The sequence below is a fragment of the Mobula birostris genome, chromosome 9 (genome assembly GCF_030028105.1).
Source record: "Mobula birostris isolate sMobBir1 chromosome 9, sMobBir1.hap1, whole genome shotgun sequence".
Lineage (NCBI taxonomy): Eukaryota > Metazoa > Chordata > Chondrichthyes > Myliobatiformes > Myliobatidae > Mobula > Mobula birostris.
In genome coordinates, this window is record NC_092378.1 from 12972718 (window position 1) to 12996838 (window position 24121).

General features: G+C 40.3%; 2 protein-coding genes across 4 annotated transcripts in view; one reads left to right on the forward strand and one right to left on the reverse strand.

The window, feature by feature from the left end:
• mettl25 (methyltransferase like 25) overlaps nucleotides 1-11457 on the reverse strand; it is a 93226-nt gene extending 81769 nt beyond the window's left edge. For 2 of the 3 annotated variants that reach the window (XM_072267491.1, XM_072267490.1), the window contains exons 1-2: nucleotides 10770-11453; nucleotides 2758-2910 (exon numbers count right to left, since the gene is read on the reverse strand). In XM_072267491.1, the coding sequence (XP_072123592.1) occupies nucleotides 2758-2910; nucleotides 10770-10977 (361 nt within the window). In that variant the 5' untranslated portion in view covers nucleotides 10978-11453. Of the gene's footprint in view, nucleotides 1-2757; nucleotides 2911-10769 lie in introns of all 3 variants that reach the window. The other variant, XR_011887117.1, reaches the window with a different exon arrangement.
• ccdc59 (coiled-coil domain containing 59) lies at nucleotides 11206-22956 on the forward strand. Its single transcript, XM_072267493.1, has 4 exons — nucleotides 11206-11355; nucleotides 15410-15632; nucleotides 16843-16921; nucleotides 20675-22956. Exons 1-4 carry the CDS (start codon nucleotides 11235-11237, stop codon nucleotides 20834-20836), a joined length of 585 nt encoding a protein of 194 aa, XP_072123594.1. The 5' UTR covers nucleotides 11206-11234; the 3' UTR covers nucleotides 20837-22956.
• The last annotated feature ends 1165 nt before the right edge of the window (nucleotides 22957-24121 follow it).

Consider the following 24121-nt stretch of genomic DNA (forward strand, 5'->3'; position numbering starts at 1 on the left):
AGATTGTAACATCAAAACAGTGAGCTGCTGGTCTCCCGCTCTAGTTGTTGCACAAGTGACCTCTCTCTCCCTCGCTAGTGAAAAAGAGCCTGTCTGAGATACCAATGTGTTGGGATGGACCGTAGTTTTTGATGGACTCTAGCTTTCTTATTGCTTGCATGGTTGGGGGAAGAGAGTTCGGTGCTTTTGCTACTGCAAGTGGGGGAAGGTGAGGGGTCGATGTTTTTGCTGCGTGTGTATGGGAGGGGGAGGGGTTCTTTGGGGTTCTAATGTTTCTGTCATTCATCCTTTGGAGTTTTTTCTGTTTTGTGGATGTCTGCAAAGAGTAAGAATTTCAGGTTGTATTCTGTATACATTCTCTAATATTAAATTGTATCATTGAACCATTGTATTTGTGGACCCACAAAAAAATTCTTCAGCCTACTATTAGTACATTTAAATAGGGCTGAAAGGCATTGCTTTACCACTTCATCTCCTCCTTTTCTCCGTGATTCTTTTCCGAAAAGTCCTTCCCATGAGGTGCTTATACCTGGTGCCCTTAGTCCACATGCAGCACATTAAACAAATCATGACAAAAAGATAGCTCATATACGTAAAAGCTGGCACCAAGCTGGCCCAATCACCCACTCTGTATCAGTTCTGGACGCAAATTAATTTACCCTTGCATAGGATCAACATTCCAACTATAACTCCTGACCGTTACATCCAGATATCCTCGCCAGATGTGTCTAAAATATTAATGTGCTGCAATGGTCTTGAGATAGAGGAGTGAAGTGAAAGGGCACTCATAAAAGTAGGGTGTTTTACTAATGAAGTTATTACTATTTTAAGTGTTATATTTGTATTATGCATATTTCATTTTATATATATTTGGTTTGAATCTCCTGAACTATGCTATGTACAGTACTGGTTCTTCACTATGATACCATTTAATATTCCACGCTTCTTATTCTCCAAAGATAGATAGATGAAATCATTCTATAAATCCAGAAAAATATATAATTTAACATTCTAGATTCACAGAAGACATTTTACCTCTGCACAAACCTATTTGTTATGTGAAATGGGAGGATGATGACTAGAACAATAAATATGCTGCTGTTGAAAGACACCAAAAAAGCAGATTTTATAAAATAAACAACACACTGAATAAATCAGACACTCTGAGAAAGATAAGAGTGGTTTCAAATCTGAAAAATGACAGTTTAGGCCAGAGGTTAATTTGGTTAGAAACAAAAGAGAATAATGGTCACATTGAACATATAGAAGAGAGTGAGAACTATGGATTTTCAGGATTCATACAGGAAACAAATCTAAACAACAAGTCCATAGCAAAGACTTATTTTAACCGATGCTAGTTATTTAGTGTTAATTAAATAACTAGAAAGCTGGTGGGTGGGTAGTGATAGATGGTTAATTTAGTGGTTGTGTTTAAAATTATGAGAACATAAATGATGTTATCACGTGTGGTGGAAATCAAAACAACGGACAAGAATGAGGTGGTTATTATTAAATTAAATATTGTTGCATAAGTAAGAGGGGTACAGAGGATGTTTACTAAAATGTTACCTGGGTTTCATCTCCTAATTTACAGAGAAAGTTGAACAAGTTAGGTCTTTATTCTTTGGAGCGCAGAAGGTTGAGGGGGGACTTGATAAAGGTGTTTAAAATTATGAGGGGGATTGATAGGGTTGACGCGGTTAGACTTTTTCCGTTGAGAGTGGGGAAGATTCAAACAAGAGGACATGGGTTGAGAGTTAGAGGACAAAAGTTTAGGGGTAACATGAGGGGGAACTTCTTTACTCAGAGAGTGGTAGCAGCGTGGAATGAGCTTCCAGCAGAAGTGATTGAGGCAGGTTCTATGTTGTCGTTTAAAGTTAAATTGGATAGATATATGGACATGAAAGGAATGGAGGGTTATGGGCAGAGTGCAGGTCGGTGGGACTAGGATAGGGTAAGAGTTCGGCATGGACAAGAAGGGCCAAGATGGCCTGTTTCCGTGCTGTAATTGTTGTACGGTTATATGGTTATATATGGGTAGGCGTAATAAGCTGTAGCTTCAGCCTACACGCTTTCGGTCTGTTTTAAAGAATACCTATTTTTTTTGTTGTAATTTTGTCCTATGAAATCATCGTTGAAAATGATGCTTTTTGTTATGTTTGTTATGAGTGGGGCCATGATAAAAAAGCAAAGGGAATACCTTTCTTCTTCATGCTTTGTTCATCACAGTTTGTAGCAGCCAGGGACCGGCAGATGTCATATCTTTTGCTGACAGCTCAGTTACACTTAGCTTATGCTTGGGTACTCTTAAATTTCATCACTTCAAGATTGTATGTTTGCTCATTGCTAGTAAAGGATCAAATACATATCCTTGACTTTTGGAGCAATCACTATTGGAGTGAGGGCGCATCGTGCAAGCCTAACAAATCCGTAGGGTCACCAGTAGCAGCAGTTTTTTTTTTGGTTTGGTTTGGTTTTCCTGCTGCACTGAATGTCGGAGAACTTCCTTTATCTAAAAGGTAGCTTGAACATGGAACTTACTGTAATAAGAAGTAATCAAAAGTGAATATCAAAGTCTAGAATGAAGCTGGGTGAATACATGAGACAAAGAAACAAATGATAATGTTGATGGGATGAGATGTAGAACAGGAAGAGGTTTCTGTGAAGCAAAAGGACTACATGGACCAAGTGACATAAATTCCCAATTTTATGTGCAATTTCAATTGTAATCCTCAACACATTCCACTGAAAAAATACCTTTTTGTTTATCTCCCCACAGTTCTTGCCGCAGGTCATCCAGTGGTGTGCAAACGCCAAGGTTTGACAAAGAGTGATCCCGTGTAATTCTCCTGTAGGCAGCCACATTGTGAAGTCTTTGGGACTGGTCCCATATGGAGCCATCTTTTCCTTCTGGTCAGGAATAAGGACAAAATATGGGCTTTAATTTCCATTGTCACTTAGAGCATTCATGTTAATGCTTCTCATTGAGATACATAGAATCATGAGAAATCTGTTCGGGGTGACAGGACTCTCAGCAGAGATGTAAACAACCAGGGAATACAGATTCAAGGTCATTTGCAGAAAATAAAACCACAAGATAGCACGGTGAGATCTGGAATGTACTGCCTAAGGCAGGGGTTCCCTACCTGGGGTCCACGGAAATCTTCCTTAATGGTATGGTCCATGGCATAAAAAAGGTTGTGAACCCCCGGTCTCAGGGAATGGCTGGTGCAAAAACAATAATCTCATTAAAAAAATACCTAGTTAAGTACTTCAACCTTATATGTTACAAGGCTATGTTTCTATGACTAGGAAATGGGTCAAGATGAGGCCACTCTCAGAGTGGCGGAGCAACACCTTATATTCCATCTGGGTAGCCTCCAACCTGATGGTATTAATATTGATTTCCCCTTCCAGTAAAACAAATTCTCTCCCCATCCCCTCTTCTTCTATTTCCTTCCTGTTCTCACCTACCTATCAGTTCCTCCTGGGTCCCCTTCTCCTTCCCTTTCTCCTGTGGCCCACACTCCTATCAAATTCCTTCCTCTCCAGTCCTTTACCTTTCCCACCCATGACTTCATATATCACCTTCTAGCTGTCCTCCTTCACCTCCCCTCGCCCCACCTTTTTATTCTGGCATCTTCCCCCTTCCTTTCCAGTCCTGACGGAGGGTCTCGGCCCGAAACATCGACTGCCTATTCATTTCCATAGAGGCTGCCTGACATGCTGAGTTCCTCTAGCAGTTTGTGTGCGTTACTTTGGATTTTCAGAATCTGCAGACTTCCTTGTGTTTGTGATTAACCTGAGTCACCACTTTTTATCGCTCGTGGACAAAATGAGCTGAGTGGCCTGTGTCATGAAATTCTTGCTTTCAAAAAATGTAGTTAAAGGGAAGATTCTTAATTGAGTACAAAAAATAATCCAGTGTGTATTTCAAAGTATTAGATACACATTTCTGGTACATAAAAGTCAGCAAATGAAATTTATTTCTCCATCCAATGTTACAAAATAAGATCAATAGAAATTTAATATGCAGTGAAATTCAAAAAGTAATTTTAGTTCTCAGATTAACATGTTGAATTATTAAAGGAAACATTATACCAGTTTCAGTGAATTGCCTCTTCTAAATCACTGGACTGGAATCTGTGACAATAAATAATGCTGACATTAGCAGCACTCACCATTACAGCACTGCAAATCGACTTCCAGATCTGCACACTAAGTCTCAGGAGTCCTGACTTTGCTGACAGTGATCCCCTGCTTTTTGACAGGGTACCCTGCTGGGAACTTCCCCAGCACAGTCTGCAGAAAACTATATGCTGTTTCAGGAACACAGCATTCTTCAACTGTTCTCACCGTCACATACCTGAGAGTCTGCAGATGCTGGAAATCCAATGCAGCAAACAGAAAATACTGGAGGAACTCAGCAGGTCAGGCATCATCTCTGGAAATGAATGGACAGTCAGCGTTTCAGGCTTTGTCAGCACTGAGACTCAGTCCTGAGAAAGGGTCTCAGCCCAAAACATCGTTTGTTTATTCATTTCCATCAATGCCACCTGACCTGCTGAGTTCCTCCGGCATTTTGTGTGTGATACCTCAAAGTATTAAGCTTTACTGCATGAGGTACAGTGCAACTGATCTTTTAATGGTGTAAGACGTCTAACTTAATGCTTAACAATTTTACTGCCCTTTTATGTGTGCACTATCATCCATTGACAAATGTTTCAAGATTCTGGCCTTCATAAAATATCAAGGATCAATTTTTGTTTCATTATTAAAAATGGTGGATATTTCTGCGTCTATCATAATCCCATGTGTTGTGTCTTAATTCATTCCCTGTTGCAAATCATTGTTTTCACTTCTTGCTTTGGTTACTGTTGCTTAGTTGTCAGGGCTCCCTTGGAGTTGATTTCTGCCAGTAAGTAGCATTCTGAAAGGTAAAATCCACGCCACAGATCTTTATACAGGATCTTTGTGGGCAGCTTCATTGAAGCAACACACACAAAATGCTGGAGGAACTCAGCAGGTCAAGCAGCATCTACGCAAGTACTGCAGGCACAGACCCTTCGTTAGGATTGAAAAGGAAGGGGGAAAATGCCAAAATAAAATGGTGGGGGGAGGGGAAGGAGGCTAGCTAGAAGGTGAAGCTAGGTGGGTGGAAAAGTGCAGTGCTGGTGAAAAAGCAATCTGATCGGAGAGGAGAGTGGTCCATGGGAGTAAGGGAAAGGGGAGAGGATGCAGAGGGAGGTGATAGGCAAGCGAGAGGATGGCAAAGCTCAGAGTAGGGAATAGAGGAAGAGCGAGGTGGGGGGGGGGGGTGGGAATTTTTTACCGGAAGGAGAAATCGATAGTCATGCCATCAGGTTGGGGCTACCCACTGAAGTCAGTGTTGAGTGTCAGTAATTAACTGCACATTGCAATCTTTGAGCCAATGGTAAAAAAAAACCAGAGGGGCATGAATTAAGCAATGAATTTCTCAAGATGATTAGAAATTATCTAAAATCAAAACACAAATGAATAGTGAAATGAAGGTAGTAAACATGTCGGAAAACAACAAGAAGCAGTGGCACTGAATGATTTTCCAGGATGAGCCGGGGAACGACAGGCTGGCGAGGTTGACGTTAAGGGGTGGGGAAATTACTGGAGGGAGTCTGACAGGATTTGTCTGGATTTGAAAAGGCAAGTACTTTCCAAAGTGAGAATCAGCAAGGTTTTCTGTGTGGGAAATCAAGATACATGAATTTGACAAAGTGTTGAAGAGCAGAGCAAGTGGATTCATGAGGGGAGGGCGACAGACACTGTCTATATGGAGTTTAGCAAGGCCTTTGACAAAGTACCAGATGCTAGGCTGGTCCAAGAGGGTGGAACATATGACATTCAGGGTGAGCTTGCCCTCCCCCTCCCATGGTCTGAGTCGACATTCTCTCCCTTGCCAACTGGATAGAAAATTTATGAGTGGCAGGAGGGTTGTTTCCCAGACTGGAGACCGCTGACCAGTGGAGTGCTGAAAGCATCAGTGGTGCGCCCTCTGCTGTTTGTTATTATATCTGAATGATCTGGATGAGAATGTAGGTGACATATACCACAGGTCGACCTTCACTAATCTGGCACCATTGGGACCTGAGGAGTGCCAGATTAGTGAAAATGCAGAATTACATTAAGCATAATCAGTGCCGGATTATCGAAGGAACCGGATTATATGTAGTCAGATTAGTGAAGATCGACCTGTACTGTGCAAAAGTCTTATGCACATATAGTGTACATAGCCTGGGTGCTATTTTCACAGTACTGTGGTAATTTTATGTAATGCATTGTACCGCTACCGCAAAAAAAAAACAGATTTCACGACATACGTGAGTGATGATAAACCTGATATGGGTCTCTATTGCAGACTGAGAGTGGGAAAGGGGACAGGGAGAGGGGAATCATGATTGGGAAAAGAGAAAGGGAGAGGGAAGAACCATATCAATAGACCAATGGTTTGTTATCGAATGACCTTGCCTGGTCTCTCAGGGCTGGGTGTGTTTGCACCCATGCCACCCCCCGCCAACCTCAGCACTCCTTCTCTACCGCCTGCCCTACACCCCTCTCACGGCCCTCCACCCTCACCACTCGCAATATCCTTTGCGCCCACCAGATTTACAAACTCGTTCTCCACTCCATGTTGATGATAGAGTACTGTGCGAAAGCCTTGGGCATCCAAGCTAAATATATGTGCCTAAGACTTCTGCACCGCACTCTATTATGGTCAACGTGCAGTGGAGGACTAATTACAGTACAGTTTGCAAATGACACCAAGCTGGTGGTACAGTGGACACTGAAGAAGATTGTCTAAGGTTACAGTAGGATATAGCTCAACTGTGGAAGTGGGCAAGGGAATAGCAGATAGAATTTGACTAAAACTTGTGCAAAATGAAACATTTTTGGAAGTTACATCAGGGGAAGAGAGACACAGTGAAGAGTCCTGGAAAGTGTTGCTAAACAGAGAAACCTTGAGGTACAAGTACATAGTTCCTTCAGAGTGACAACAGTGGTGGACAGGGTTACAAGGAAGACATATTAGGCATGTTTGCCAGATTTAGCCAAGGCATTGTATACAAAAGTTACAACGTCATATTACAGCTGTACATAACACAGGTGAGGCTGAGATAGGAGTATTGTATGCTTTTCTAATCACCACACTACAGGTAGGTCATTAAGCTAGACAAGGTGCAAATGAGATTAATAAGGATGTTGCTTGGATTGGAAGGCTTGTGTTATAAGGAATGATTGGATACACTTGAGCAAAGGAGGCTACGAGGTGAAATGGCACTGGTACATAAAACTATTAGGGCTCCTTATTTTAGAAAGGATACATTGACATTGGAGAGGGTTCAGAGAAGATTCACAAAAATGATACCAGGAACGAAAGGGTTATCGTATGAGGAACGTCTGACAGGGCCGTATTCCCTGGAGTTCAGGAAGATGAACGGGGATCTCATAGAAACATTCCAAATGTTAAAAGGCCTGAACAGATTCGATTGGCAAAGTTATTTCCCATGGTAGGGAGTCCAGGACAAAAGGGCACGACTTCAGGATTGAAGGGCGTCCATTCAGAACAGAGAAATTACCTTACTCAGAGGGTGGTAAAATCTGTGGAATTTGTTGCAACGAGCAGCTGTGGAGGCCAAATTATTGGGTGCATTTAAGGCAGACATAGATAGGTTCTTGATTAGCCAGGGCATCAAAGGGTATGGGGAGAAGGCAGAGGAGTGGGGATGACTGGGAGAATTGGATCAGCCATGATTGAATGGCAGAGCAGATTTGATGGGCCGAATGGCCTACTTCTGCTCCTATATCTTATGGTCTTACGGTCTTATGAGAGTCAAACAGAAGGAATATAGTCAGAATCCGTTTCTCATGATAGTGTTGTCTAAAGCTAGGGAGCTTCAGTTTAAAGGAGCTCTAATGAGTAAACTTTTTAGGCAAAAAGTAGGTGACATCAGGAATGTACTGCCAGATGAACTGGCAGAGGCAAGAACAGTAACAACATTTAATATTCTGAATACGCAAGGCACAGACAAGAATGGAATTAATATGGGAAGTTTGATTAGTCTAGATAGGCATAATGGATGGAACAGATGTACTGGATGAAAAGGGACTGTTTCTGTTTTGAACGACTCTAATGACTTCACAGCTCCACTCTTTGAAAGGAATTAACTTTTAAAATGTGATTATAGTGCAAACATAGATTGTAAACATTAAAAACAAATGGAGTGTGAACAGAAGTTCTAATCTGTTTTTCAAAGACTAATGTGTTTATAATTGACTGTTTGCAAAGATTCGAGGTATATTTATTATTAAAGTATGTGTACAGTCTACAACCCTGAGAACTGTCTTCCCACAGACAGCCACAAAACAGAGAAAAACAGGGAGCCCACTCAAAAGAAAACATCAAACACCTATGTGCAAAAAAAAATCACGCAAACAGTAAAGAAGAAGTGAAAAACACAGAATATAGAACACAAAATCAAAAGAATCCAGGCAACTCAGTTCAGCTCAGTTCTAATTAAATCTAGTGCGGCACTGTTCGTTATTTGCAGGCCGCCGTGATCAAAATCGCCCAAAATAGCAACAAAAAAGGAGCAACCAGATATTTTAATCTATTATGGAGAAAAATTCAAGTGTTGTTTGCTAAAACAATTACTAAGTACTCCAAGATTCAAACAAATACACGCTTTCTGCAAAAACTACATACAGTATATTTAACCAAACAGCATGAAGGGAAGAGGCAACCCTATTATAGCTTGGAATTTGCTCAGAGGTTTCAATGCATCTGTGATATTAGATAACATATATATTCATATGTAACTGAATTACATTGGTCTCATACTGAAAAACGGCTCCAGGCCAATGTCCTTGATCATTTATGTCACTTATATGTTTTCTTACATTTTCTGCCACTCCTCAAAGATTACCTCCAATATATTTTCCAGACTTACGCAAATAGCTGATACAGTTACGATGTGTGGTGCCACATATCACTACTGTACATTTGATTTCTCTAGATTTGACAGTGATTTTCTTGGCAATTAAAAAAATTATTGAAATCAATACGACAAAAGTGTTTTTATTTTCAATGTAACTGATTTTTTTGGAGCTATTTCCACTATTCAGTGCCCCATTCAGGAAGTTTAAGCAGCTAACATCAACTCACCAATCAACAAACCTTCCTTCTTTAATAGGGGGTGGGGGGGGAGAAAAGCAGTGGAGGTAGAAATATTTGGGAATGTGATGTCATGGCAGAGGCTATCAACCATTGCATGACAAAATAACCAAATCTGAAGACAACACACACACACACACACACACACACACACACAATACTGGAAGAACTCAGCAGATCAGGCAGCATCTATACAAATGAATAAACAGTCAACGTTTCAGGCCAAGACCCTGCATCAAGACAGCAAAGGAAGGGGACGAGATGCCAGAATAAAAAGGTGGGGTGAGGGGAAGGATGAAAAGCTTGAAGGTGACACGTAAAGCCAGATGGGTGGGAAAGGTAAACGGCTGAGATGTACATCAGGGATGTTCATCTCAGATTTCAAATGTCTAATACATTTGTTAATATGTATGCATTGAAAGTGAGAGGGGGTAGGTTCAAGGGGGATGTCAGAGGTAAGCTTCTTACACAGAGAGTGGTGGATGCCTGGAATGAGCTGCCTTGTATGCTGGGAGAGGCAAATACATTACAGGCTTTTAAGAGTCATTTAGATAGGCACATGAATATGAGGAAGATGGAGGGATATGGACATTATGTAGGTAGAAGGGATTAGTTTTAGGGATTTTTTGATTTACTTTTTAGCTTGTTCGGCACCAAAGGCCTGTTCCTGCGCTATTTTGCAATGCAACATGTTGCTATTGCCTTTTTCCCCCACACTGATGGATAATGCTGAATTCAACACTATGGTGAAAGTGTTCACATTAATCTTTTTTGTCAGGTAGTCAGGCAGCTATTGCCTTTTCAGAAATGTGAAGGTTCAGGGGTAAAACACAAGCAATCAATAGTGCTTAACTGATTTGAAACTGTAGGGTTAAGCAGATCACATTTTCTGCCCTTCATTATTCAGTTTCTGATGGTTCTTGTATTTTAAACCACACAGTATCAAAGCTGTGTAGAACAAGGTGCAACACTCACACAAGTGACTGCCTATTCTGTTTGTTGGTGTAGGTGAAAACTGTAACATTGTCCATGGTCATTAGGAAAGAAAGATGCTGATTTCTTTCAATAAAATGTCATTGGTTCGCTACTGTCTGTGGAACCTTACTTTGAGCAAATTAGCTACTGTGTATAAAAAAAAATGCTGGAAAACTAAAAGAGAAACATACTTAATCAACAACCCCTCATCAAGTCAACAATTTGAAAAGTTAAGTCTCTTTATGCCTATATATGTGCTGCTTCAACTGCTGGCTATTTCCAGCATTTCCTTAACATTTAAAAATACATATTAACAGTTGTATACTCTACATTACTAGTGAAACTTTAAAGTAATTATTTGTAATTCTCTGTGTGGCCTCCTAAGATCATGAAGAGTTCTACAGAAATGCAGGCAGTTTAATTTATTTCTTGCTTATTCAATGCATAATTCAGTTATTACTCAAGAGGAAAGTTTACTCCTTCCTATCAATGGTGTCATTGTAAGATCCAGATGTTTAGTCCGCTTCTTGTGGAGCTTTCTTTGGCAAACATTATTGGGAACTGTAACTCCAAGTCCAAACGTTCTTACCACTTGTGCTTCCTCCCTGCTGAGAGAAGAGACTCGAGATGACGGTTTCAGGTGACACAGCCACAAACTCATTCCATATGTCTTTGGTATAGAAATCAACTGTGTGCACGTTTGCTATTTTGATGTAAATGTCCAGGAAGTCGGTGAGAAGTTTGATTTTACTCTTCACCAAGTCCAAGTCCAAGTCCACATCCCGGGAGAAAGACATTGCGAGTGAAGATTCGGGGCTCCTGCGGACCCGGATTCCAACAATCAACAGCCAAGAAGCCCAAACCCAAGCAGGCCTGTCTCACTGAAATGACAGAATGTTCCCACTAAGGCGCATCTCGAGTCGGGGCCACTTTCCGGACATCACCGGAGCACCAATAAACTCCACGCGACACTATCGGCGCAACCGGGACGGAGATTTTTCTTTTCGGCCGCCGTAGTTTCGGCGCGGCTGATGACGTCACAGTCCAGTGGAGAATGGCGCCGGCTGGCAAGTCGCAGCGAAGCTCCAGTCGAGTGGACGGGGAAATGGTTGCAAAGGCGAATGGGAAGAAGAATTCTCGGTATTTTAAGAAGGGCTGGGGCAGCATTAAGGAAGGTGAGAACCGGCCTGAACAGATTGGATTGAAATTGGTTTATTATTGTCACGTGCAACGGCGATTGAAAACACGTTGTTTTGCATCTATACAGATCAATTCATCACATCAGTACATTGAGGTGAAAAGTAATAACTATATCGAGAAGGCGTAAGGGCCACGACAAGGGAGATTGTGAGGGCAAAAGTTATCTTGATCGTAGGAGAAGTTGGTTCAAGAGTCTTTAACAGCAGGACGGAAGCTGTCCGTGAACCCGGTGGTGCGCGTTTCCATACTTCTGTATTTTCAGCCCACTGGAAGGGAGAAAGAGAGTATACGGCGTGGGAGAGCACTTCGCTACTTTTCCGATTCGAATACGAGAGCGCGGTTTTCGACCACCCTAGAGCTCGCATGACCGGGCAGAGAGGCAGTGTTCACTTGCAGGATTTTGTGAATAAAACATGCGAATCATTTTCTGTGTTGTAACAGAAGTCGCAGCCCTTTACTTCCATTACGAACAAACCAAAAACAGTCGCCTTACACTGACGTCATGGCGTCAGGCACATTTTCTTAAAGTGAGCACAACAACTCGATAACGATGCGAGTGAATTCCTGTAGAACAGGTACTATTACGAATAATATGTGTCACCTGTCACCCTACATACTGACCACAAACACAAGAGATTATTCAGATGCTGTAAATCGAAAGTAAGCCATTCAAAGTGCTGGAGGAACTGAAGCAGGTCACGCAGCATCTATAGAAATTCTGCCGGGGGGAGTTTAGCACTAAAGGGAACTGGAAACTCAGAGTCAACCTTGTATACTGTGTGAATGGATTTAGCAAAGAGTCCTGACGAAGGGTCTCGGCCCGAAACGTCGACTGTACCTCTTCCTAGAGATGCTGCCTGGCCTGCTGCGTTCACCAGCAACTTTGATGTGTGTTACCATGGAAGAAGTTCAAGCCCCTGGATTGTGGAAAATAATTGCGTGAATTGGCTGATGTTATTAGATCTTTTGGATTTCATGAGCAATTACAGTGGGATTCATAAAGAAATTGGTCCTTTTTTAGATGTCAAAAAGGGAAAGAATAAAATTTTGTCTGGTGATCAAATTGTTATATATTGGAGGCATCATAAATTTCAAATTCAATAACACTTAATAAAAGGCTCATGGTGTGGAAGATGAGGACAAATGAGCGGATGAGGGAACAAGCGGTACTCTTGCTGAGAAGAAAGAATCAGAGCAGAAGTGTGGGAAATAAAGGAGCTGTGGTTAAGAGAACAATCAGCTACAGCAGAAGAGAAGTCACAGTTGAAAGAGAAATAAAGATACCCAGAAGCAGTGGCCTGGAAAATCTTATCAAAGTATCTGAACCTTGGAGAATGGAATGAAATTGTTACTGGAAGCAGAGTGAGAAGTTTAACACAAGGGATTCTACATGTAATGCCTAGAGATTTCCTTCCCTATACCTACGCAGCCACCAGAAGCAGAGTGTTTCATACAGATGCCGGAAATGCAGGGCGACACTCAAAATGCTGGAGGAGCTCAGCAGGTCAGGCATCATCCGTGGAGAGGAACAAGCAGTTACCATTTTGGCCAAGGCCCATCATCAGGACTCTGACCAAAACATCACCCGCTTACTGCTGACCTGCTAAGCTCCTCCATCACTTTGTGGGTGTTGAGTGAAGATTTAGTCAAGGTAGCTTTGAAGTCTGTGGATTTGTCACAGATAGTAGTCACTATCCTGTCCCTCAGCTGGAGGTAGAAATGGGATGGTAGAGTCAGATGTGACCATGTAAAAGTAAACACTAAGTGGAAATTCAAAGTTTGAAGTAAATTTATTATCAAACTACAAATATGTCACCATATATAACCCTGAGATGCATTTTCTTGCAGGAATTTGCAGTAAATAAAAGAAATGCAATAGATTCAATGAAAGACACCCCCAACAGGGTGGACAAACAATGTGCAATAGACAACAAACTGTCTGAGTATAAAAAGAAAAAAATCATAATGCATAAATAAGCAATAAATATCGATAACATGAGATGAAGAGTCCTTGAAAGTGAGTCCATGGGTTGTGGGAACGGTTCAGTGAAGTTATTCCCTCTAGTTCAAGAACCTGATGTTTCAGTCATAATAACAGATCCTGAACCTGGCGACGTGAGTCTGTGGTTCCTGTTCCTCCTTTTTGATGGCAGCAGCAAGAAAAGCGTGGCCTGGGTGCTCATGGACCTCTGGTTTCTTCTTTGTAAAATCAATAATCAACTCCTTAGTCCTGCTGACATTGAGTGAAAGGTTGTTGTTGTGGCATCACTCAGTCAGATTTTCAATCTCCCTCCTATATGCTGATTTGTCACCCCCTTGACTTGGCCAATGACTAGTATCGTCAGCATATTTAAATATGGAATTGGAGCTGTGCTTAGCCTCACAGTCACAAAAATAAAGTGAGTAGAGCGGGGGCTAATCACAGGGGTGCCCTATGCTGATGGAGGTTGTGGAGGCGATGTCTTTGCAAATCCATACTGCATGGGGTCTGCAAGTCAGACGATTACTAGTTGCGTAAGGAGACATTAAGGGCAAGTTCTTGAAGCTTATTGATTAGTTTTGAGGTGATTAGCACCAAAATTATTTTTAAGTTCAGTACAGAATTCTGCCCATTGTGCATATAGTCAGCAGTGACACAGAATAAGAGGTAGGAGTGAGTTCCTCAACGGAAGTGAAACAAGGGCAGTTTCAAATATCCCACAATGAGACATAACTTTTGTCCATCCCAGTTCCTGTAGCTGGCTGCACCTTTGATTTGGAGAAAGTGAGTGGAGTTATGGGAGATGTTATCCAGTGAAAGAATGAGTTCAGTTCAGCCAGATGAGTGAAAATGGAGGGGGAGCGACACTAGTTGGGTCAACCACTCGTCAAACCTGTTCTAAGACTCCGCTCTCGTGGGCTGGAGATGTAGAGGATTTGAAGAATGGGTCTGACCAGTAGACTGGCGATTTTGAAGCAACAGAGCTGTTGTGCATGTTGGTAAGAAGGAACAGCAGCAACTGGAAAGAGTAGGTGGAATCAATTTCTGTGGGTCAAAATCTCACAAAAATCATTTCTGTTTCTAGAATTTTTAAAATTTTCTGAACACTTTGACTTTATTTACACAATATTTAAACTGTAATTAAAACAACTACACTTAAAGAGAATGTAACATATTTAAATCAACCAAGTAAAAGAAATGAATTACTTCCCTTTCACCTGTTCCTGCATTCAAATAAAAAGAGGTGCCATAGTGGAGTTTTGCCTATAGTGGGTGAATTTCCCACCACGTAATGTTGGTATTTACCTCAGAGCTGCTGCAAGGATTTGAATGTCAAGGTGAATTCTTGAATTGTGTGCACATTTAGAGATGTTACAGTATCTGGGGTACTACAGTCATGCAGCGGTTAGCACAAAGTTATTACAGCTCAGGGCACTGGAGTTCTGAGTTCGCTTCTGGTGTTGTCGAAGAGAGTTTGTATGTCTTTCCTGCGAGCATGTGGGTTTTCCCCAAGTGCTTCAGTTTCCTCCAACAGTCCAAGAATGTATAATCATTAGCAGATGGTTCGCTGTAAATTGTCCTATGATTAGGTTATTGTTAAGTGGGTTGCTGGGTGGCATGAATCATTGGACTAGAAGGTCCTGTAGCGTGCTGTATCTCTAAATAAATAAATCATTTTTTTTTAATGGCTTTTAACCAGCTGTGTTTCCATTTCACTCATCTTACTTTTTGTTTACCTTCAAATTCACCTCCGTTCTAACCACTTGCAGAGTTTGAGCTGTCGAGGACCTTCAATGTAGATTGTCATTGTTGGTTGCAACTAAGATAGTTATTTAAGAAGTGATAAATTAACTTGTTATCCTTGTTAGATTGTTGTCTTGAGAATTATGTAATACTTGTTTTTCTGATGTGGTCACAAATTTTAAAATAACTTTTGGGGAAAAAATGAACTATTCTGCTTATTACATATGTGATTTGGTTATTCATTTTGATGCCACAAAAATCCAGTGCCTAGACTTTGGTAAAATTCTGATTCTGTTCACTTTCAGGGAAAGGATTTGCTTTCCAGCAGAAGGCGAAGATTAAGCACCAGTACAAGAAATTACTGAGAAAAGAAAAACAAGTGCAGCATCCTCAAGATGTAGAGTATGCAGAGAATTACCCAGATCATTTGCGCCATCTCTATCTGGCTGAAGAAGAGCTACTTAAGAAACAATCAAAGAAAGTCAAACATGAGGAATCTGTAACAGATCAACCAGAGACACCAAAAAAGTAAGAGATTTTGGGCACTCTTTGAAAACTTGATTTGGAAAACAGTCTTTAACTTACTTGCTGCCTTCTCCAAATCTAGACTTTATTAATAGTATGAAGATAGTTAAAATACTTTTCCAGGTGAAAGTAACAACATACTCATGTCTAACTATTATATCTTCAAGTTTGAATTAAAGATGCATGGGTAATTCTGTGTTTGGAAGTCAACTTCCATTTGCATGTTTGCCATTGTGGATCCATTTTGAATTGGAATCATCATTTTGTTTTATTATATTGAAATGCAGTGCAGAATAGGCCCATCCAGCCCTTCGAACCACACCACCTAGCGATCCCCCAATATAAAGCTGGCCTAACCACTGTACGATCTACAAGGACCAATTAACTACCAACTAGTAGGTCTTTGGACTGTGGAAGAAACCCACACAGTCACGTGGAGAACATACAAACTCCTTAGACAGCAGTGGGAGTTGAACCCAAATTGCTGGTGCTGTCCAGCATTTTGCTAACCAGTAAGCTACCGTGCTGCTTGCATGTACTGAAGTACACTGAAAAGCTAGGCCATACCATTTCACAGTGCATTGAGGTGGAACGAGATGCAAGATCATAATGAGGTAGATTATGTCAATAGTTCATCTTATTGTATTAGGGAACCATTTAATAGGCCTATAACAGTGGAGCAGAAGTTGTCCTTGGGCCTGATGGTACATGTTTTCAGAGGGCAGAAAAGAGAATGGGGTGGGTAGGGTTATTGATTATCCTGGCTGCTTTACTGAGGCAGTGAGACGTATAGACAGAGCTTATGTAAAATGCTGTGTTTTATTGATTTAGTCTGAATTATTCAGCCCGTCAGCATTTCTTTAACAATGTGGTACTATGGAAAAGCTGGTAGAGCTGCTGAATCAAGTAACCTGGGGTCAATCTTGACCTTGTGGAATGTGTACATTTCTCCAAATCCCATAGATATACTGGCTGGCTGATTACTTGGCCATTGTAAATTATCTGAGGTGTGTGGATGGATGGTAGAATTGAGTTGGATTGTTTATTGTCAATTCAATTGGTGAAATGTGGGCTATCATTAACCCAATGGGGCCAAATGGCCTACATTTTAAGGAAACGTGGAACCTACAAATTGTCTCATGATTCAGTAGTGGGGTTTGGCTTACTTGAGTAGAAAGGCAATTCCTCTCCTTCCATTCTTTTTTGATTTTAGGAAAAAGAAAAAGACATCTTATCAAAAAACTAAAGAGGAATATGAAAAAAGGCAAGCTGAATATAAAAGGAAGAAAGAAGTAAGTATCATGTTTTCTGTTTTTGGACACAATAGTGTTGCCTTTAGCTAGCAATTTTAAATGTTTCTGATTGTGTTATAATCAGGCACCTGAACTTAATGCCAATAGTGAAGCTTAGAGCTCACCCAATAGGTCAGTAGAGATTGAACATTTTCCAGATCAGCTGCTGTTATTTTGTTACCTTGGGCCAGCCACCCTGTCCCAAGTTATGAGGGAGGACCTTACAATGTGATGTCATGTTGACAGAACAAACATCCTGTGCACAAAATAGTTGAAAACTCTTCAATAGCCAGCATATTGAGACTTGTGTGTTTTTTCCATCAAACGTGAAATATTTTGTATTTAGAACCATTTCAATTTTTTTAAATAATTAAGTGTTAAAAATTTAGAACTTGGGGTAAGATTGAAAGTGAATGGACTCTGATTTTGGAGCAAGGTCAACATCGCCGGCAGAACCCAACATCAGAATGGTCAGAGATCTCCAGATTGGAACAAGAGACTGTCTCATGACCGTGTAGGATGGGGGAGCCCAACCTGGGGTCCACAGACCCCTTGCTTAATGGTATCGGTTCAAGGCATTAAAAAAGATTACAAACTCCTGGTGTAGAAGCTCATTACACTGGTGAATTCTGTCAGTTTGGCTCAGATCTGCTGCCATTTCTCACAAGTACAGGCCATGGTTTTAACAGTGCAAAAATACATGTTTACAATTCAAATTGTAAAATCTCCAAAAAGCACTCTTTAACATAAGCATTAAGACTTCCTTATATAAACAATGCATTAAAATGTTAATACCTATCAGAAGTAAAAAAAAATCTTAACTAATGTGACCAACAGAATACTTGTTTAATTTATAGCTGTGGTACTACAATATTTGCAAATCTTCTCCATATCTCTTTAAAGACCTTGACATCCTGGCCACTTTGTCCAAGAGTTAACACAGTACTTAAGTTGAGAGCCAAAACAGTATAATACAAAGTTTTCACATTCCCTTCTGCTTTACTACTGTGTTCATACTCATTAAAACATGGATCTTAATTTTTGTTTATTAGTCTTATCAACTTGTTCTGTCATCTTCATATAATTGATATTTGTGCTGTATCTTCAGAACTGCACTATTTAATAAATGATGTTATCTAGTTTCCCCAAGAATTCATTTCTCTGCACTGCGGTCCATCTGGTATATGTCTCAGTTTCCCTGATCTATTCCTCCTGAAATTGGTACTTACTCAGTATTTCAAAATTTCTTGTCTGTGTAAGTTGGAACTATTTATAATAATTTAATTTATAATAATAGTTAGTCCTGATGAAGGGTCTCGGCCTGAAACGTCGACTGTACCTCTTCCTAGAGATGCTGCCTGGCCTGCTGCGTTCACCAGCAACTTTGATGTGTGTTGCTATAATAATTTCTTCCTATTTTGCAAACTAATATCCGTTTTGATTCTATTTGTGTCTCTGCTACTAAGTCAAATGCAACAAACTAGTGGATCACTGGAATGGCTCCAGGTAATGATTGGAGAAGCAATGACAACAGGGACTGCACCCCGTTCAACTCTGTCCCACATGGGGTATTGTACATTTTTGAAGCAATTTCATATGGGCTTCAAAAGAAGTCTTGAGTGAGTAACTTGTGCTCCACTCCAAGGCTGCAAATACTTCATCCCTGGTAATATAAATGTACTCCAAACATCTCCACTTGTTTCCTTTATATTTTGAGCGACCATGATTTTCTCAGTAAACACCAAGGAGAAATAGTCATGAAAATTCCCACCCACCTCCTGTGGTTCAGGCAGCCTTGCTGGTCTCAAAGACGGGGGGGGGGATTCTACTCAATCTTAAGCCATCTTTTTACTCTTAATATAGCAAAAGAACCTCATGGCATTTTCCTTAACCTTCCCTGAAAGATTCTTCTCATACCCTCTCTTCATCCTCCTGATTGTCCTCTTAATATTCATCAAGGAATTGGCTCCTGACCTCCTAAACCTAGAGTATGCTTTTTCTTAACCAGAGCCTCAATATCGTGTTAACCATAATTACTGGGACTTAGCAGGTGTACAGTTGATCCTAACAAACATCCTGCTGCTGGACACTTGACATGATACTCTTAAAATCCTCCCACTTGGCATTTATTCCTTTTCCTTCAAACATGAGCCCTCCTCCAGTCTAGGACCATAACCCTGGTACCTGTCCTACCCTTTTCTATCACATTCTAAAAACCAGTAGAATTATGGTCAAGAATAGACAGTCAATGTTCTGAAACATTGACTGTTTATTCCTTTCCGTAGATCCTACCCATCCTGCTGAGTTCCTCCTGCATTTTGTAGAGTTTGAAGAAAAAGTTTGTGAACTCTTTGCAATTACCTGGTTTTTTGCATTAATTACTCATAAATGTGGTCTCATCTTGATCTAAGTCACAATAATAGACAAAAACAATCTGCCTATACTAATAACACATAAACAGGTGTACTTTTCATGTGTTTACTGAACACACTGTTCAATAATTCACAGTCCAGGCTGGAAAATATGTGAACCCTTGTATTTAATAACTGATAGAACCTCCTTTAGCAGCAATAACCTCCACGAAACGTTTCCTGTAGCTGCTGATCAAACTTGCACAACAGCGAAGAGAAATTTTAGACCATCCCTCCATACTAAACTATTTCAGCTCATCAGTGTTTCTGGGATACCTTGCATGAACAGCCCTTTTCAGGTCATGCCACAGCATCTCAATTGGGTTAAGGTCTGGACTTTGATTTAGCCATTCCAAAACACAAATTCTTTTCTTTTTAAACTATTATGTTGTTGATTTACTCTTGTATTTCAGATCATTTTCTTGTTGAATCATCCAACTTCTATTAAGCTTCAGGGGACAGACTGCAACCTTGACATTCTTCTGTAAAATGTCATGATACAATTTTGAATTTATTGTACTCAACGATTGCAAGCTGTCCAGGCCCTGAGGCAACAAAGCAGGGCCCTTTATCTGTTGACTCAGGAAGCTTTCCTGGACGCATTTCTCAAATTCCACCCCATCCAGATGCTTAACATTGTGGATGATTCAGGCGATACTGGGGAAATTAAGATCTCTCACTCCAACGTTATTATTCTTCAAACTATGAGAAATTTCTTTAAGATTTTAAACTACAGCCCCACTAGAGTGCTCCTCCCCTTTTTATTTTTAAATTCAACCCCTTATGGCCACACTGGGCAATTTCCCCTGAGAATGTCATCTCTAGGTGTTGCTGTTACATACTCCCTTATCACCTCACTTTCCTGTATTTCTGTCACACTTGTGTCTGTATCCAGGGTTTCTTGTAGAATTCTTTCATGAATCATCTCCAATTTTACATCTGCATCTTGGAATATTGAGTTGCTAATCTTGCCCTTCTCAAACATGTTTCCATTATGGTTATAAATCCCCAGTCCTCAGTGCAAATCTATACCCTGAGTTCATTTGCCTTGCCTGTTAAATCCTGAGCATTGAAATAAATGCCATTTTGAATATTCCTTTCCCTGACTTCAGTGTGTCCCTGGCTATCGTGATTACCAGATTCGTTCTGGCTGACTACTGCTTTATTCTATGACTTGCACCTGTGGAGAGACTGCCCCCCTGCCAATCTAGTTTAACCCTGACTGTGCACCTTGGAGTAAGGGTGCAAAGGATTATTCTTCATTTCTTTTAATATTATTGAGTAAATTATTTTTGTGAGTTTATGTATTTTAAGGATAGTTCTTTTTCTTTTTTAATTTAAGGCAGCAGAAAAAAGGCAAAAAGAAAAGGAAGAGGCACAGATGAAATACAAAGAACAAAAACTAGAGAGGTATAGAATGCTCTGTAAGAAGACAAGAACGGGGCAGCCAAACCTGAACCTGCAGATGGAATACTTGCTTAAAAAAATTCAAGAAAGGACATGAAATAAGATCATCCATTTCTGACTTTGAAAGTGGCACCACTTGTTCCTTCATGGATCTCATTACCTATTCAAAATTTTCTGATTCAATTGCCATTGGACCATGAAGATGAACGTTTTACAATTTTTCATTCAGATCTTTAATGCTGGGAGCAAATAGCTCATTTGTAAGCATCAATAGCAAATCGAGGGAAAGACAAAAACAATCTGCTGGAAAACTACAGTACCTTGGACCTTTAGTGATCTTAGGAAAATATTTCTGCTCTGCTTATTAGTTGGATTTAACTTTAATCAGTTTAACTTTGAAAAATGCAAAATGTGACTTATTTATAACTTTTATATTTGGATCATTTGGGTTAATTGTTTTAATATTTTATCTAGATCTATGATACCTTGGCCAGTGGCCTTCCATATGGAGATATTGCTGATTTTGTTTTTAAAATGTGACATTGATGAATCTGGTGACATTCCTCATTTAACAGATATTAAAATATTGAAGACAATATCAGTAGTGTGCCAACAGCAGTGGTAGTTATATCTAAAATTCGATACCAAATATTGAATCTGCAGTATAGGATTACATGCATGCTAATGGAAGTAGTGATGAGTTTGACATTATCAAGCACATTAGATCAAAGCTCTACCGTTCTAATATTCTGTGATGTAAATGGTGATGGACAGTGAAGTGGCTAATAAGAGGGAAAAAAAGTGTTCTTATTCTCAATGATGGTGTAGTCCAGCATGAGTGCAAAAGGATTAAACATTCATAGTCTATCTTCAGCCAATTTGATTCATTCCCTCATCAAGAAACACTGGAGTGACAAGCACCCACTGGTACTTCAGAAGGCATGAGTTCCTGAATTGCCCATGGCTCTAGCCAAGCTATTTCAGTGCAGATACAAGTCATTGTGGCTCGATATTGTCTCATCAGTCACAAACATGTATGTTGCTTTCTATCTCGTACATGATAAGTAAAAATATATCTCTGGCCCTTCGTTGCCACTGTGAAAAGATCTAGGAATGACCTGCCTAACATTTGTGGACTGTAGTGGTTCAAAAGCTGGCTTACCATGGTATTTTCAAGGGTATTTAGAGAAGTTAATGAATGAATAAAATGTGCATTGATTAACCCTCGTCCACTGAATGGTTCATTCACAAAAAAGTCTTGTGTAATGATTTTCATTGGCTAACGTCACCTATTGGCTAACGTATTTGCACATAATGTTAATGTTGTACACTTTAAAGTTAACAAACCTGGATGCAGAGTACAATTCCTCTTTTCTGCACCCATAATTGTGAATTAGATCCACTGATGCTAGTGCATGTGCCTGACTTTTGTTCACCTCTACTGATTCAGGTCTTAAATCTGGGAGGCTGCCCTTTTGAAACTCAACTACACTTTTTAGCATGGAACCTAACATCAGAAGAAGAGGCCTTTCAATTAGTACTGCTGACCTTTTAAACTAATCCCATTTACTTGCATATAGTCTGTACCCTTGTTCATGTGTCTTTCTAAGTACCTCCTAAATATTGCTTTTGTGTCTGCTTCTACCAGTGGCGTGTTGCAAGCACCTTACGGTCTTTGTGTAAGAATAAACTTGTCTTGTAAATCTCTCATACTTTACTCTTACCTTAAATTTATGTCCTCCAATAGTTGACATTTTCACCATTCAACAAGGTCTGTCTCCCCTAACTATGCCCCTCTCAATCTTATTTCCTGCTATTGGGTCACCCCTCAGTCTCTGTCGCTGCGGCAGAAAAAATCCAGGTTTTTGGCCAACCTCTCCTTGATGCCAATACTCTCTGATCCAGGCAATATTCTCATGAACCTCTTCTGCATATTTCTAATGCCTCCACATCCTTTCTGTAACGTAGCAACCAGGACTGTACAAATGTAACCAAACCAAAGTTATATATAGCTGCAATATCATTTCGCAGCTTTTATACTCAATGCCCAAACTAAATTTGCTTGGAACTGCTAAAGGAAAAAGAACTCCATCTGACTGAGTTAGATTTCAGTTCAGAATGGGCCTTGTGGTAAAACTTAAGGGTATCGCCAATGTAATTTTCCTGGTTAACAAGGGAACTTGCTCTTTGCATCAGACCCCTTTGGATACAAGAGCACAAAACAGCAATAAAATTAATAACCTTTGTTGAGTGGTATTGGTTAAGTGATGCCTGTTTTCTTGGAGAGCTATTGTTCCTGAAATATCCAATCATCTATTCTGCTGATTAATCAAGCATATGCAGATTCTTCCGTAGACACTTAATGTCTTTTGAAGTGCTGGAACAATGATTCTCTAGTGCTGGTGCCAAAACGGATCACTAAGGAAGTTAAGTCATTTGGCTGCAATAAAGTGTAACTGCAGTCTAGTCATAGAGTGGATTAGCATGGAAGCAGGCTCTTTGGCCATAATAGGCACCAAATGCCAGCTATGGTGCCCACCAAGCTAGTCCCATTTGCCTGCACTTGGCCCATATTCTGTTAAACACCTCCCATCCATGTACATATCCAAATGTCTTTTGATTGTTGTTACTGTAGTTCTGTGGCAGCTCATTTCACATGCACACCACCCTTTCTGTGAAGATGTTGTCCCTCTTGATTCTTTCACCTATCAAAGTAGTGGGTTCTCCATTCAAAAAGATGTGTTAAATGAAAATTTGCCCATTTTCAGGTGACAGGACTATATATATACATATATATGTGTGTGTGTGTGTGTATATATATACATATATATATATATATATATATATCAAAGTTGCTGCTACTTAGTTGGGCAGTTGTCAGTGAAGGGTGATTCTTTAAAGCAGGGAATCGCAACCTGAAGTCCACGGACCCCTCGATTAATGGTGGGGATCCATGGCATAAAAAGGGTTGGAAACTCCTGCTTTAAAGGTATATTTTGTGTGCTTGCCAGGAAGCACCAGCACACATTATGGCTATCATTGGGACAGAGGGGCTGGAGAGGATACTGAGAGCTCACAAGAAGTTCTCTGAAAGTGACATTGAAAAGCTGTTGAATGAGATGGGGATCAAAAGGTTGGCCCCACATGTAATGTGTCATGACATCATAGATGTGTCAAGTGACTTTAAGTGTTTTCAAACTAAAACATCCCTGGCACACATTCTCAAACATCCATCTCATCTTTATAAATGTCCCTTACCTCCTTGTGTAACCACAGTATCTTCCCACACCTGTCCCCTAATTGACAGTCACCCTCCACAACCCTTCACACATAGAGAAAGGTGGGTAGGAAATACCTCATTATAATCAAATAATTTATTAAT

Excerpts from the sequence above, each read along its gene's own strand:
- ccdc59 (XM_072267493.1), top strand. The coding sequence starts at position 11,235 with ATGGCGCCGGCTGGCAAGTCGCAGCGAAGCTCCAGTCGAGTGGACGGG. Across the intron at positions 15,633-16,842 it reads CAACCAGAGACACCAAAAAA|GAAAAAGAAAAAGACATCTT; the intron begins GTAAGAGATTTT and ends TTTTGATTTTAG. Across the intron at positions 16,922-20,674 it reads AATATAAAAGGAAGAAAGAA|GCAGCAGAAAAAAGGCAAAA; the intron begins GTAAGTATCATG and ends TTTTAATTTAAG.